Source organism: Aquila chrysaetos, chromosome 10, assembly GCF_900496995.4.
Source record: "Aquila chrysaetos chrysaetos chromosome 10, bAquChr1.4, whole genome shotgun sequence".
Taxonomy (NCBI): domain Eukaryota; kingdom Metazoa; phylum Chordata; class Aves; order Accipitriformes; family Accipitridae; genus Aquila; species Aquila chrysaetos.
The window spans coordinates 34,482,507-34,497,633 of record NC_044013.1 but is presented as its reverse complement, the minus strand read 5'-3'; the positions used below and the strand labels follow the sequence as shown (position 1 = coordinate 34,497,633).

At 42.9% G+C, this 15,127-nt stretch overlaps 1 protein-coding gene across 2 annotated transcripts in view; it reads left to right on the top strand.

Annotated features, from left to right (window-relative positions):
* Positions 1 to 2,813: 2,813 nt before the first annotated feature.
* Positions 2,814 to 15,127, top strand: part of LOC115347365 (protein spinster homolog 2-like) — a 141,486-nt gene continuing 129,172 nt past the window's right edge. Inside the window, exon 1 of one of the 2 annotated variants that reach the window (XM_030028671.2) lies at positions 2,814 to 3,246. In XM_030028671.2, coding sequence (XP_029884531.1) covers positions 2,952 to 3,246 — 295 coding nt within the window. In that variant the 5' untranslated portion in view covers positions 2,814 to 2,951. The remainder of the gene's footprint in view (positions 3,247 to 15,127) is intronic. The other variant, XR_003925465.1, reaches the window with a different exon arrangement.

Here is a 15,127-nt window from a genome sequence, read left to right as displayed (position 1 = left end):
CCAGATGATTCATTAGGATTTTTCTAACTCCAGCTCTCAGCCATTGTTCTGGTTCTTGCTATGCCTTTTCCCACTTGATTAGAGCTCTTAGAACTGGCATTTTTCTCCCCATGATAGAACTTGCACACTGCAATCAAATTGCCTCTCAACCACCTGTAACAGCAAAACCCAGCAATGTCTCTAAACTAGAATCTACTCTGTTTCTCTTAAGAGGTAGTAACCAGTGATTTTAGCAGTTCAGTCATATGAATCATCCTGCCAGTAAAGCCAATTCCATCACGTTTTTTCCAGTTCCCTCTGCTTTTCCTTTACATAAATCTCATGACATGGATGCACTGGCATCTGCTCTGTTTGTCTGTCAGTTTCCATGTACAGTTGAAGGTGTTAGGGTTGGCTGTAAGACCCTGCATGACCGTGTAACTAACTGCCTAATCAATGACTCTTTGTGCTATATCTGTAGATGTCTCTGAGCTGAAACTCCTCTCTGTGTCAGAAATAAAAGGATGCTCTTGCAAGCCCCTTCAGCTTGGTCCTGCATTGCTCCATGTTCAATGGCCATCAGAAGCCTGCCCGAGCTTTGGAGCATATATGTTGACCTTTAATAGTAAGTTGGTATTTGGGCTGGTTTCTCTTTTCTTGGGGACTTGCTGGATCGAGGGGATTTGGAGAAGTCAATCCCCAGCCTTTTTAGGCAGTTATTTTAATGTGCAGTAAGCTGTGTTTATGTGCTTGGTATTGGTTACAAATGAAAAGAAAGAAATGAAATTAAACTTCCATTTCTTAAGAAAACTCTGCTTCCCTAGTTGCTTTCAGGGGAACAATTTGATCCGTAAGACTAAGGTCTTTAATTTTGCCTTACCTTTTTATCTCATTAGCATCTTCTGAATACTGTTTTCTGTGTGCAGAGCCCAGGGGTAGCCCAAGCCATGAAAAAAGAATGGAATAGACTTTGGAGCAGACCATCCACATTTGAGGGCTCCTGGATACTTTGGCTGGTCTCTGTGGAACTCCTTGAACCTGTAGTTCAGCTGTGTTTAGTGCCTGATATGTCTAACTTAAAGAACACATGAGTTTTGCCTCCACTGCTGGGCAAGCTGTGTAGTCTTTGTGAAGCCATTTCACTCCTTTTTCTTTTCTTCGTTTCCTCCTCTTTTTTCCTCTCTCACTTCCTCCTCCTTTTTCCTCTCTCGCTTCCTCCTCTTTTCGCCTCTTTTTCTTTTCAATTCTACCCTGTTTTTTTTCCCTTTTGGGCTATATAACATTCTGGGTGAGCACTGTCAAACGACCATATTATGTACACCACTTGAATTCTGAAATTAGTGGGAATGTGAAGAAGCAGTTTTGTTAGTATAACCTTTGCCGTGCAGTCAGTCACATCTGAACTGCAGATGCTGCTATGGAGTAAAAAATGATTCCCTAGACTTCGACAAGTCAACCAGAACATTATCCTATGTTAATCCAGCTATGTTGTTTGTGTTACTGAAACTAGCTCTGGAACACCTGTGCAGACCTCTTCTCAACATAAAACTGTCATTTACCACCATTTGGGAGTGCCGTGTGTCATCAGAAGCGGTGCTCGCTCCTTTCCTCAACGGCGGCGGCGTGTTACTTGAACAGTACTGAATCGCACGCTGACTCACCGGGAAGTGCCCTTTTCACCGGCAGCATCCTGGGGGTTCCTTTTGCAGTATCTCACCAGATTACTGGCATAGTCTGGCCCTGGTGTCATCGGTGGGACTCTGTCGAAAGGGTGTGACAAAGCCAGGTATGTTAAGCACAAACACACACCACATTGTGCTGTGAGTAACTCTGGTTTCCTGGTTTCCTCCGAGGTAGGTGACGGGGGTTTTGTTTAAATTTGTATCCTGGAGACAAAGGCTTTAATCATGATACAGTTTCGTAGGTAAGATCAACAAACTGAGACAAATCTGAAATTGTAACCTACTGTTCCTGGGCAAGTGCATGTGAGCTCTCAAGCAGTCATTTTATTTCTCTGTTTTTAGTTAGCTTTTGTAGTTTTACTACAGGTACGACAGGCTGGAGCCACTCTGATTGTGAACACTTTTATCTCTTTGAAGACTTCTCCTTTTGAAATGAAATTTCTCTTGGCCGTTCTTAGCTCAAAGGTGGAACTTTAGAGGGAGCGGGATGAAACTTTTCGGTGGGGGGAACTGTGGGGCAATTTTACTTCCTTTGAAGATGCATGTTGTTCCCGAAGCAACTTCTGTGCAATAGGAGAATTGTCTGGGGCCGAGCAGGAAGCTGCGAGGTTGGCAGCACATTCCAGCGTGCCCTCGCCCTGCCTCGTACCATCGCCCCTTCCCTGACAGCACTCTTTTGGTGACTGTAGGCGGTTCTGGGGGTTGAGAGTGGGCAAGGAGATTTTTTTGGTAACCAGAGCTGAGGGCGGGCCCGTGTGGCCCACGTGGAGTTTACCGTTGGAGACAAGCCAGTATCGCCCGAGTCCTCGTTTGCGTTTGGTAATTTTTTTTGCCCAGCTAACCACGCAATTCTGCCGACCGACGTGCTCTAAGCCCGCCGCGCCGCCCTGCAGAGTACTCACGCTAGACACGGGGAACCGATGCCTTCGTCCCGCCCCGCTGGCGACGCCGAGCAGGTAAGACCCGGCCTCCCCCCGGGTGCCGGCCCTCAGGGGCGGCCTGAGGCGGCCTCACGAGACCCACCCCCCTGCCCCGCCGGGGCTCGCGCGCGGGGCGGGGCGGGGCGCGCGCGGCTGCGCGCGGCCGCTGAGGCGGGACGGGGCGCGCGGGGGCGGGGGCGGAGCCCGCGCCGGGCCCCGCCCCGCCCGGGCAGCTGTCAGAGGCGGCGGCGGCGGCGGCCGGTCCCGCAGGCAGGCGGCTGGGGCGGCGGCGGCGGGATGCGGCGCTGAGCGCGCACCGGCGGTCACTCCGCGCGGGGTCCTGCGCGCCGCGGTTTGCCTCCCGCAGCCCATGATGTGCCTGGAAAGCGACGGCTCCTCCGGCAGCAGCCCGGGCTGCGGCGGGCGGCTGCGAGCCGGCGACGAGGAGGAGGAGGAGGACGGCGAGCGGGGCTGCTGCGGCCGGGGCGCCGAGGGCGAGGTGCAGACCCTGTCCGGCAGGATGAACCCGCCGGCGGCCGGCAAGCACCCCGAGCGCCCGGCCGCCCGCCACAAGGCGCCGAGCCTCGGCCGGGCCCGGGTGGCGGCCGCCGGCATCCTCAGCGTGGGCAACGTGCTCAACTACCTGGACCGGTACACGGTGGCAGGTGAGGGCACCCCTCGGCCTCCCTCCCGGTGAGGGGCGGCCGGGCCCGCCGCGGCGGGAGGCGTCCCCCGCCGTCGCGGGGCCAGCCTCTGCCCCGGGCACGGTGCAGCCGCCTCCGTTCCCCAGCGCCCGGTAGGGCCGTCCCGGGGGCGGGGGGGGGGGGGGGGGGGCAGCGGGGCTCGCCCACCGGGCCGGGGGCTCCGGTTCGCCGCGCCGGGGCTGGAGTAAGTCGTGAGGGATGTGGTGTGGCCGGCCGCGGCTGGAGCCCATTGTGCAGACCCTCCGGTATTGTTCTCTAGTTTGTCCGAATTTTAGCGAAAATAAAAGGAGGTGTCCTTTGTTTGTCTCGGCTCGATGGCGGAGTAAATGTTTGGGGGGGGGGGGGGGGGGGTTCAGAAAGGACTGATGCCGGGTAGCGCTGGCGAACGCGGAGCTTACTTTATGTGATTTCGTGGGCTGATGGGAGAAGCGTTATTGATCTTATGAATAGTATAAATGCTGTGGGTGACAGGTGCAGCTGCTGTCAGATAAATACCGTCTGCTGGGCAACGGGCGAAATAGAGGAACGCGGTCACTTTTGTTCCCGTGGGTGAAAATCGCACCGAAGCAAATCACCTTTGCTTTGTTGCTGCTGAGTCCCTCCAGCCTGGAAAACCAGGCTGTCCTTCAGTCCTTTGCCAAGGAGGGTCCCTTCTCTGCAGAACTCACAAGTAGGTGACAACAGAGCTGCCTGATAGTTTCTGCTGGCTGGCGAGCGGTGGAGCGATACGCAGAAGGAGCAGCAAGGCAGCTGCATTGCACTTTGCAAAGCGTCTGTTTTCTTGAGGTAAACATTTTAAAATCATGCACTCCCCGACGGATGTGTTTTACCAGCTGTACTGTGTGAAAGGCACTATGTGCCTCGGTGATTACTACTACTATGAAGCTCGGCTCTGAAACAAATGTGTGTTAGGATGTTTACTGTACAGTCCCTAGAGGGGACTCCTCATTTATTCTTGTCAGGCAATAACAGCAGGGAAGAAGATGATTACTGAACTTTTTCTAATTAGAAATGAAGTAGGCTTGTTGGTATTCAACTGTCTCATGTAATTAAAATATAATACATATTCTGTGTTTGGCAATACTGATAATTTTATCTTCAGAGCTTGTAAGGGGGTTTGTGCATGTATAAATTTTGCTCTATGCATATACATATTTTAATCACTAGGACTCAATGTGGTGTTAAACAAATCAGACATTTGCTTATACTGCATTAAAATAATGCATGTTTGTAGGGCAGTAACAAGTGCAAGGGACATAAATCTAGTCACTGTTGTCAGAATAAATTGGCCAGGTTGGCTTTGTTTTGTCTGGGGTAGGGAGATGGGAGGGATTAAAACGAAAATTTAGCTGACACTGTTGTGGCCTTTTTATTATTATTTTTAGACAGGGCTTGCGCCTTCAGGAAATGTAAAGGCCAGTATTAGGAAGTATTGAGTACTCGGTTGGTAGTCGGTGTGTTACAGGAAGAAGCTTGAAGATGCAAGGTTGATCTGTTATTGTTGAAGGAAATTGTAGTTTGCTCCCTCACCCTCAAATAGGAATCTCTCTACTAGAGTTTTACCACAAAGCACCGTTTTCCTTTAATGTTTGGAAAGTTTCATTTTCAGGAAGCCATCTCCCCCCTCATGCACACTTTTTTTTTTTTTTTTTTTTTTAAAATCACTGTCTTGTTCACCTATTTGCTCTAGTACTTTAAGCAAGACCTTTGTCATCTGGTTTTTCTGCGTGCAAGAACAGAAGGCATGGGTTGCTCTGGCAAAAGAAGGGAGAAGCATCTTCACTTCCGGGAAGGCTGGAAAGTGCCTGATCAAACAGAGGATAAAAATGCCTGCCTACTGTGATGTAGTATTGCCAGTCCCAGTGCTATGGTTGCCAGTATTTCTAGGATGAGCTCTGGTTTTACACTGCTCAATAACTGTACTGTGGAACTTATCTGTTAACATTCAGCTGGATTTCAAAGGTTTAAGATCTCCAGACATGAGACTTTTCTTTGGGGACAGAATGAAATTTTGCATGACCTTTTTGTCTTCTGTCAATTGGTATTTATTTTTCAAACTGGTGTTTTATAAAGTGCTAATCCAAAACAAGGAATAATTCAAATCCAGTTTAATAGAAGAGTTGTGGTAATGAAAATGATGTGTTTTGAGCTCAAAACTGACTTTATAATAAAGCCTTGTCTAAAAGCAATCTTTCCTTTTATATTTTGTGTCTTAGTGCACACCACATGCTTATGTGATGTGCACTTGCATATGAATCAAGCTAGCACTTTGAATATTCAGCTCATGTCTCAAGACAGGTAATAATTAGTGAATACAACTCTGCAGACCTTCAAAGTACATTTCAAATATGAATTGTTGCAGCAACCTCATAAGGGAGTTTAACACTAGCCACGTTATGGCAGGGGAAGTAGCATCAGAAGTTATGATTTACCTAAGGCCAGTGAACTGTTGTGAGAACTGGAATTAATTTCTGGTTCTAGTTCTGTTTCAAAAAAAGTGTTAGAAGAGCAGCAGTACCAATGGAAACTGGTTTCTGAGGATTTGTGTCTCTAGGGTTATCCCTCCTGTGGGTTCTCTGACGTCAAATAAGAGTTGACCTTTGTCATTAACCTTTCTCTTCTTGTCTTAATAAGAGTCTCTCCTCCACCCAACCTTTTTTTTTTTAAATGAAAGTGTTGGGAGCTTTGGGACTTCTTCCTGCTGTCAAATTTAGTCAAAAGCAGATCAGTGGACTCAAAAGTGATTAGTAGGCAGCTGACAGACAGACACAAGCAAACAGAGAATCCAGTTTTATGGGCACGATACTACAAGTACATCTTCTATCTTACTTGAAAACTTGGTTGCAATCATTTTGGTCTTCCTGGTTACAAATGTAACTATAAAAAAGAGCAAGTATATATTTAGTGTGTATATATATAAGTGTATGCAAGTATAGATTTAGTTTATATTTAGTCACTAGAAAAAAAGATCATATATGGAGTTCTTTGTTGCAAATGTAATTCCCAGGGTATCTTCCACTATTTTCTAACGTAACCACACAGAAGCTAGATAATACGCATCCAGTCAACACAAGGAGATCTTATGTAATGGAAAGAACTAGGCTGACATTTCCTGTAGCACGTCTTGCTCCTAAAAGTAAAAAGCAAATGCTTTTGCATTGCTAAAAAATAAACAGCAAAAGTGATATTTCTTGGTGTTTACACTCTGGATACAAAGACAGTGTGTATGATGGTTTGTTCATGGGTAATCTTTTTTCAGCTGCAACAAACAAGGAAGTAGCTGCCTTTTTCCCTAGTTTTGGTTTAATGACTTCCCAGTATGGACTAAATGAATTTAGGATGGGATGTGCCTTTTGGTATCTGGGATGTTCCATGACAGAGCTTCAGTGCAGTTTCTGAGATAGAGGACACACACAGCTTCACATCTGACACTAAGTTGCAGCTCTTTTGGGAATACATGATGAAACTGGGCCTCCACTGAGGACTGGCCTGCTTCTTACAGCTTAAGAATAAGTTCCTTCCAATACTTTAAAAATAAAAAGCCTGTGCAGTAGTGGTGGATGTTTCAATAATGTCCTTATGTTTACACAGAGTTGGAAATTTCCACTGTGCATGGGGAATGTTAAAATATAATGACATTTGGGAGAAGCTGTCCCAGACAAAAAGTGGGAGTGCCTCTGCTGTGGCTCTTCTAAAGAAAAGATTGAAAACTCTGTGCTGAACATTACTGACTTGAAGGGAAATGATCCTCTGCAATTTTCTTAATAGGTCTTTGATCATACTGAAAACAGTTGCCTGTGGAAAAAGCATTATTTCAAGAGCCGTGATATTTTGCTGCTATTAGGAAAGGAAAGAGTAAGGAAAAGGGAGAACTAGCAGTAATGAAACCATTGTAGATTACCTGTGAAACGACAGCATTTCAGCCATCTGGTGATGCTGGGACATACCTTCTTCCTTAATGAAGTTTTGGGAAAAGTCATCTTACCTTCAGAAGGTTGGAATGTGGTTTCACAATTATGCCATGGATGACCTTTTACTATGCCTGCTGTTGACGATGAAAATAGTCTTGCTTCATTAGGGTGTCACCTCCACCTTCTAATTCAGACGCTACTTCCTGGCATTTCTGGAGTGCCTTTAATTTAAAGGTAATGATTTAATTAAGCTGGAGAACTACCCAGCAAAGTAAACGAGTCTTACTATCCCACTACAGAAGGGGAAACAGAGTTGTAGAGTGTCGGCGATTTGTCTGTGGTAACGTAGTTAGTGGCAGAGTTTTGGCTGGTATTAGTTCATCCTTGAGGTTCTCTATCCCTGTTAACACAGTACGCCATAGGCTTTGGTCTGCTGTTTTTGTCCTGTAAATGTCTGTAACTTGCTAATAACCATATTTGTGTTAATTAGCCTCTCATTACAACATAGTTGCAAATCAAAAACCATTCTTTGAAGATACATACATGCAAATGATTATTGAAAGTTGAAAGTCAAGTTTAAAACTATGTAGTACAAGCTATAACTGAAGGGTTAGGAAAGGTTCAACACTAACTCTCAAGTATAAAGACATTCAAGAGGTTGTAAGCCAAAACTGCTTCTTTTTACTTGTGAGCTCAAATTTGTGATAGTAATATATTACCTCATAGCATGTTTCGTATTGAATGATCTTCATACAGTCTGAGATCCCATATATGTAATGGGATAAAGAGAGCCCCTTATCCCTGTTGTAACAAGACTATGCTCGGTGCTTATAGTTGCAGGGAGGAAACCATTAAGTGGCAGTACAAGCTCTTCGTTTTTCATCTCTTGTTGAGCTAATCTCAACCTAGGACTCAGCTGTGGAAGGAGCGTAATGTTGGAAAATATTAGAAAAGAATACTGACAGAACCTACTTGAGCCAGCAGTGCCACTAGCTCACGCGTATTAGAATTTGCAAAAGGACGACAATGTTTTGCTTGGACAATAGGTACCTGTTACTGGCTCAAAATTCAAGAAGTACTGCGGTGTGAGCAGAAGCTAGGAGGACTGAACCTCATGCACTTCAGAAGCAGGTGATAGAAAGCATTCTGCAGCACAACAAGGACTGTGTAGTAGCATCTAGTTCTCTAACATCGTGTTTTCCCTCTGTGATGGGCTTTATTGCCTAGTTGGCTGCTTCCTGTTTGCTGGTTCTTATGTGAGTTGGCAGGATTTGTTCCAGAGTATTTTACATTTCAAGTGAAGTCTTATTATGTTTAATCATAGTATTTTTCTTCCTTGTGATGTAGGTTTGCCAGATAGTTACTATCTTTGTTATTATGTGCAGATTTTCCTGTTTGACTCTGAGATCCTCTTTCATGCATGTTGATTAATTTTATCCCCAAAGCATCCAAGTCATCACAGTCAGTGAATGTGGCCTTTATTACATGGAGTTAAGAGCCTCATAAATATTGAGTGTGTTCTTAAGAGTAATGTGATGATCTTACTAGTCCCTTGATCTCTGAGATTGTCAATCTCAGAAGCTGTGTGGAAAAGCTTCTCTGGTCAAAAGTGTGGGAATTCTGTAATTATTCCTTCAGGACTTTTCAAATACCATGCCAAGCTGTAATAAGGTTAAATTCCATCAGTCAACTTGTTCATAGTTGTTCCTATTTATTATACATTTATTCTTTATTGCTTCTGGTAGACTATACATCAGAAGCAAATAAGCTGCCCATTAGGTAGCATGGTGGGCTACTAAGTTCAATAGATGTTGTTAAAAGCTGGTGACTTTTCCCCTAATATGAAATCCCATAGCTCTTGCTTGGGCTTTCAAGTGCTGAGGAACTTGTAATTGAAAGGTGTTATAACGTGTCGCCTGAATCAAGTAAGGTTTGTAAAGGTCTTGAGGTTCCTTATAACTGTTAATAAAGGCTCATGGTACCTATTCAGGAGATTCAATGGGAAATCATAATTTTATTTTACAGATAGAAATTAGGAAATTCAAAGATCAGAACTCTTGCTGAGTTGCTTGGTTGCATCATCATTGCTTTATGTGTATTATAGACCAGGACATCATTGTACAGCTTCTACTGAATCAGATGGTGCACCCAAGGTACTTATAATTCACATATGTCAAGAGATATTAGAGAGCTGTGGGCCACGGATGGAAGAGTCTGAAGGAGACAAGAGACAGTACTGGTTAGTGTAAGGGGCTCTAGGAGATAAGCAGATATGACTTATTTGGTAGGCAGTGTATCCAAAGAGTGAGGAGGGATTTGAGCGAAGACAGTGGTAGCTTTCAGCAAGTGTTTACAGACAGCATCTACCAAACACGATGAGCATCACAGGAGAAAGCATGAAGATGTCTGTTGGGAATCGATGATGGAGGATGATGCCCTTCAGCTGGCTGAGAGAGCTTTCTGAAAATTGGCACTATGGATGTAAGGTGATGAGTGTTCTAGAAAAAAAATAATGTATGTTCAAAATGAGTTCCACAAAGGACCTGTGAAGTGCCTAAGGTGCCATGGAAGTTAATGGGAGTTGAACAAAATGGGCCTGGACTCAGAGCCCAGAGAGGTATGTGAGGTGAACAAATCCTGGTGGTTTCCAGAGAAGTTTGGGTACAGAACTTGGTATGGACCTGTCTTGAAGATTGCATTTTTGGTGAACTGGTCTGGAATTCTTGGTCTGAAAGTCAAGAAGCAAATCTGAGACAGGTACAGGCAAAATAACAAACAAACAAACAACAAACCCCAAACCCTTAGTTCTGAGCTCTTAACTACTAGAACCTCCCTTTGAGTATGGTACCATTAAAATAGTTCACCACGCTATTCATAGACTGGACAAGTACTTTACTTAGAATTGGCATGCATAGAAGGCATCTCATACACATTTTTTCTTTTTTTGACACATCTGTTTTCATTGTTATTTTGTGGGTGTTTCTGTCTTATGTAACCCAGCTATTTCTGTAGGGTTGCAGGGAAAGGAAGTGAAAGGGAGGGAACACTAATTTCCGTGCTTCTAGTTTTACAACAGTATAAATAATCAGGAAAGTGAGAATGTAAGGGATCCTGGATGACTGAAGGGATGTAGAATCCTTCACTTCTGAGGTCATTCCTTTGGACCTGTTGCCAGTCAGGAGTGGCTGAAGGTTTCTTTTGGATGGCTCTTGAATGAGCTATTCAGGACCCTCTGGTGGTCTCTTTCCACTCTTCATGATGCTATGTGTTTCATGAAAGCTTCCACACAATACATGGCTGGGAACCACCATGTTATCTCTCAAAATGTAAAATGTTAGAATAAGGCATTGAGTTCTTCTGTCAGGCTGATCCTTCTAGAGAGCAATGAAGTATGTCGTGAGAGCATTGTAGCTGTTCCCACCTATTCTGTATTTCTGTTTTTGAGGGAATAAATATCAATCTTCCTTCTCCAGAACTGTTCATCTTCTTCCACAACTGAAATCATTGAGCAATTTTAGCTGAAGAGAAGGGAAAGAAATACAGAAGAAAAACTCATGCCTTGCCAGACCTAAATTCAGGCTTCAGCAATATGAACATACCAGGGTTATGTTGTTGGTGAGCAATATTATCTCCTACAGGCTTTTTTTTTTTTTTTTTTTTTTAATACCTTTCCTGTGCTTCTGCTGGTGGCCAGCAACTGCAGTGGCTGAAGAGAACAGCAGAGGGAAAAGATCAAGGTTTATATGGAGAATAGCTGCAGTAGCAGCTTGGAGCTTGGCTGGCAGAACGAGGGAACCACATGCTGGAATGAAAATCCTTTCAGCCTTGGCATGTGATAATGTTTTTTTATTTTAAGGCTGCATTGAACCAAAGCTGCAGTAATCTATTTTACTCCTTGTTCAGGCTTCTGCCAATAATTATGTAAATAACTGAACACAGTTAATTATTTGTTTCCTAGCTTCCCATTTTCTTTATTTCTATTAGAAACTTGTCATTATTGTCTTAGAACGTGAGCCCTGTGTTCTTGGCAACATGGAAAACAAGAAGAGTGGGTGAACTGACAGAGTCAACAGGACTTCTGTCTGTGTGAAGCCTGCAGGGCTTGAATTAAACCTACCCGAAGGTTAAGTTTGATTCATATGGCTGTCCTATGATTTGATGGTCTGCTCTCTCTGCATATTCTTGTTTCAGAGAAGTGATTCTTTGGGAGAGTATGCCAACAAAGCTGTACAGATCTGAAAGGGGGGGGGGTCTTGCCCTGTTGTTGGTTTGCAATTTTCATTTCTTTCTGCCTGTCACCTCTGTATTTCATGATTTGTGCCTGTCTGGTAGTGATGACCTTGGACGTTTTGCATTTATGCTGGCATATATAGTTCCTTTAGCAGTTTTGCTACCAGGTATGCAGTTTGGGAAGTTTACAAACTACTGTGTGCTCTTGCTGTATACCTCTTCAATGAGACTTTTCATTTGAAAATGTGAGACTATGACAGGATTTTTATTTTTTTTTTTTTTTGCCTTTTTTTTCCTCATTTTTACATTGCTTTTAGTGTTGGGTGGTTTTCTCCAACAGGCTTGTGCTTGTAAACTTTGTCCCAGCTAGAGCCACTGCGACTTGGCTGTCCCAAGCAGCACGAGTTAAATAATTTGATGTGACATCAGCTGACCAAGCTACACTACTATCCCAGCTTTAGTAATTGAGCAGGTTGGTGTATGAAATATTGGTTATGGGACAGTGAATCAGGGCTGCTTAAGCTTTGGGGCAGGGACTAATTTTGTGCAGTTCCAGGCATTGTCAGTGCTAAATAATAATTAATATAGAATTGCAACACTACTAATAAATGCTGACTGTGTAAGTTAGGAAACCTACTATGCAATAAGGAAAAATTATTCCTAATGCACCAATGTGGCTCATAAAGAGTGGTCATTGCATGTGTTTGTGTGTTAAGCTATTAGAACTCAAATACTGCTGCAGCTATACTAATGTTAAAACTTTTGTAATAGTCTTGTTATTTCCGTCTAGCAGCCAGAAATGCTGACTAGCTTTTGGGATAACAATCTTTTATACGTTCAGGAAACAAAACACCCAAGGGCCACTGGTGACTGACAGCTACAGTGCTCTTATTAAAACTGGCAGTTTCTGATCAGCTCTGTCTTGGATGTGTTAGTTCCTTCTCTGACGGGGAAGAGAAGGGGGAGGACAAAAAGCGATGTAATGTGATAGTGTTAGGAGATGAGACATTTTTTTTCCTTTGCAATTTTTGAGGAGTTTGTAACTCAGAAGTACCAAGCAACGTACCTGAGTAATAGTGTTTGGAAGGGCAAACATTGATCTCTCCATAATGACTTTCCTACAACAAGATATGGAAAATACTAAGGTGTTGGTTTCTAGTCATTGATTTTTTACTGTAACAACAATGTGCTGAGATGCCTGAGCTTCTGATGATCAATTAAGCTATGGTGTTCGGGGCACTAAAAATTGTGTGTGTCTGTTTTATTCCCAACTGGTATTAAGGCAAGGGAGATAATTTTTTTTTTTTCCCTCTAAATGAGAGGAATCCTGGTGGTTTTGTTCACCTGTGCTTGCATACAGACTGCATAAACAATTACATAATCTCTAATGAAAAACCTTGAGTCACTGGTCAGAACGTGAGGTTGTTGGGTGCTAATTCTGGCCAAAGGTTGGGCACTCACTCACTAGTACTCCACACAGTATGTGTATCTTCTGCCCTTTCCTCCCTTCTTTTCTCCTCAACAGCATTTCTTAGCTGTTGAGGGAATAACTAACTTTATTTCATTTATCTCTGTGTTCTTTAATCTACTTTTTATATGTATGCAGGTGCTGGATGCTTATGAGCAGTTTGCAACACTTGCCTAGCACGTACTGCTGTGTGCTTGCTGGCTCTGTGGTCTACTTTAAACTGTACAGAAGTACCAAAAAAGCAGTACAATTAATGAGTTTGTTTCTCTTGCCTACTTCATTACAGCAGGGTCTTGGCAGAACTGCTAAAATTTAGGGTCATTTGCAATTTCCTTCATAAAACATATATTTTTAGGTAGTCATAATTTGCACCTCTTACATGTTGGCAAATTCCAGCTTGGCATAAATGGGTATTGCTCGCAGTTATTTTCTAAGCTTAGATGCGTGACCAGTTTTGGAAGCTAGTGCACTGTTTTATATGTGCTTTAACACCCAGGAAATTGGGTAGACCTTTTGCTACTTAAGTTTTAGTCATACTCTTAAGTCACTGGGGTTGGGGGCACTGGAGAAGTGGGGCATCTTTCTGAACCTGTATGTCTCAGAAGTTACAGATGCAGTGCAGGGAGAACAGCTGTGCTTCTTAGAGCTTATTTCTGGTGAAAACACATTTGTTGAGTTGCTGCATAGTGCCCTTCCAGGATTTTTTTGTGTCTCATGTCATGCTTCAGTAAAGCTCTTGGAAGCTAAAACACTTTTCCAAGTAGGGTTAAAATTACCTTTGTCCTTAAAGGTGTGCTAAGATGCATGTGATATTAAGGCATATTTTTGGCAGCTATTCAAGGTGCAGTGGGTGTACTTTAAGTTATTACAAAGCTGCCAAAATTATCAGGTTTTTGGGCTGTGGATCAATAGGGACTGCAACAGTAGCTGAAGAGAGAGGTAAATCACTTTTGCTCTGCATTTCATTGTTCTTGTTAAAATTCTTTCTCTCATTTGGAAGTGACTCAAAATTAGTAATGCTTCTGTAGTCATCTTATGTTCAAAAATATATAATAGTATAAATGTCAAACTCTGTACATCATTGCAAGCTTACATTTGCCTCATAAGTGTACATTTAAATCAACTTGCATTGCTGAAAGCCACTTTACTTAACAAGAATAAATTAGCAGTAGAGCTAATGCTTGAATAAAAACACAAGTTATGTGAGTGGCTGGATAGAGGTTTCTACCTGTAAGCACATGCAATACAATCTGAATGAGGATTTAACCTTCCTGATTTAAATATTTTATTATAAATATTTTATGTTATACCATCCCTTCTATGTGAATAGGAAATGTGTTCATCACCATTTAGGAATTACTGGACTTTGTAACCTGACGATGTTTGGCTTTATTCCCCCAAAGACTCGTGCTACTGAAGTACAAACTGCTTCAATCTTGAGTGGGAGAGATTTCCTATGCAATTGCTATCTGTAGCAAGAGGTTTGTGTATACAGAACAAGCCCGGCAGTGGGAGAGTTTGGTTTGTCTAGGTAGTTGTAGACATTCAGCCTCTGGTCTCTGTGCAGAGACTGCCAGAAAACAACAGGTAGTATCAGTCGCGGTGTGGACATCCACTAGTAAGTAGATTTAAATCACTGATCTGATAATTAAGCTGTTTGTAAATTTCATTAATCACACTTTTGGCTGGCAAAACCAATATTTTTCAGTGCTTCAGTTTTCTTGGTAGATTAAAACAAATACATAGAACTTTTTGCTTGCCTGAGTTTGGCTTTAGTGAAGGAAGCTGGTAAGAAGAAAACTTATTAGCAGCACAGTTTTTCCACTGTTTTCAGGGGTTTCTTTTGTTCTGCAGGAGTAAGGTTTGATTTTTCTTTTTTTTATCAATGCTATTGACATAATATAGAAGATCACTGTTTGCAGCTTCCATTCGAACATGTGGACTCCAGTTGCCTCTGCTAGTATTGAGTCCTAAAGACAGGATACCTAAAATACAGATCTTATGGTCATGCAGAAAGCTTCTATTTTTAAAAATAGGTTTAAAAGTATGGTGTTTCTAAAATATATCTGCTCCTTTATAATTACACACTTTAGATATTAATACATATAATTTTGAAAGTATAATTTAGACTCCAGTAGGTAGTATCATGACAATTTTAAGGTAGGTTTAAAAAAAAATTGTACCTAAATATCTAAATAAGAGCAATTTTCTTAGTTATGTTCTTGGGCTTAGT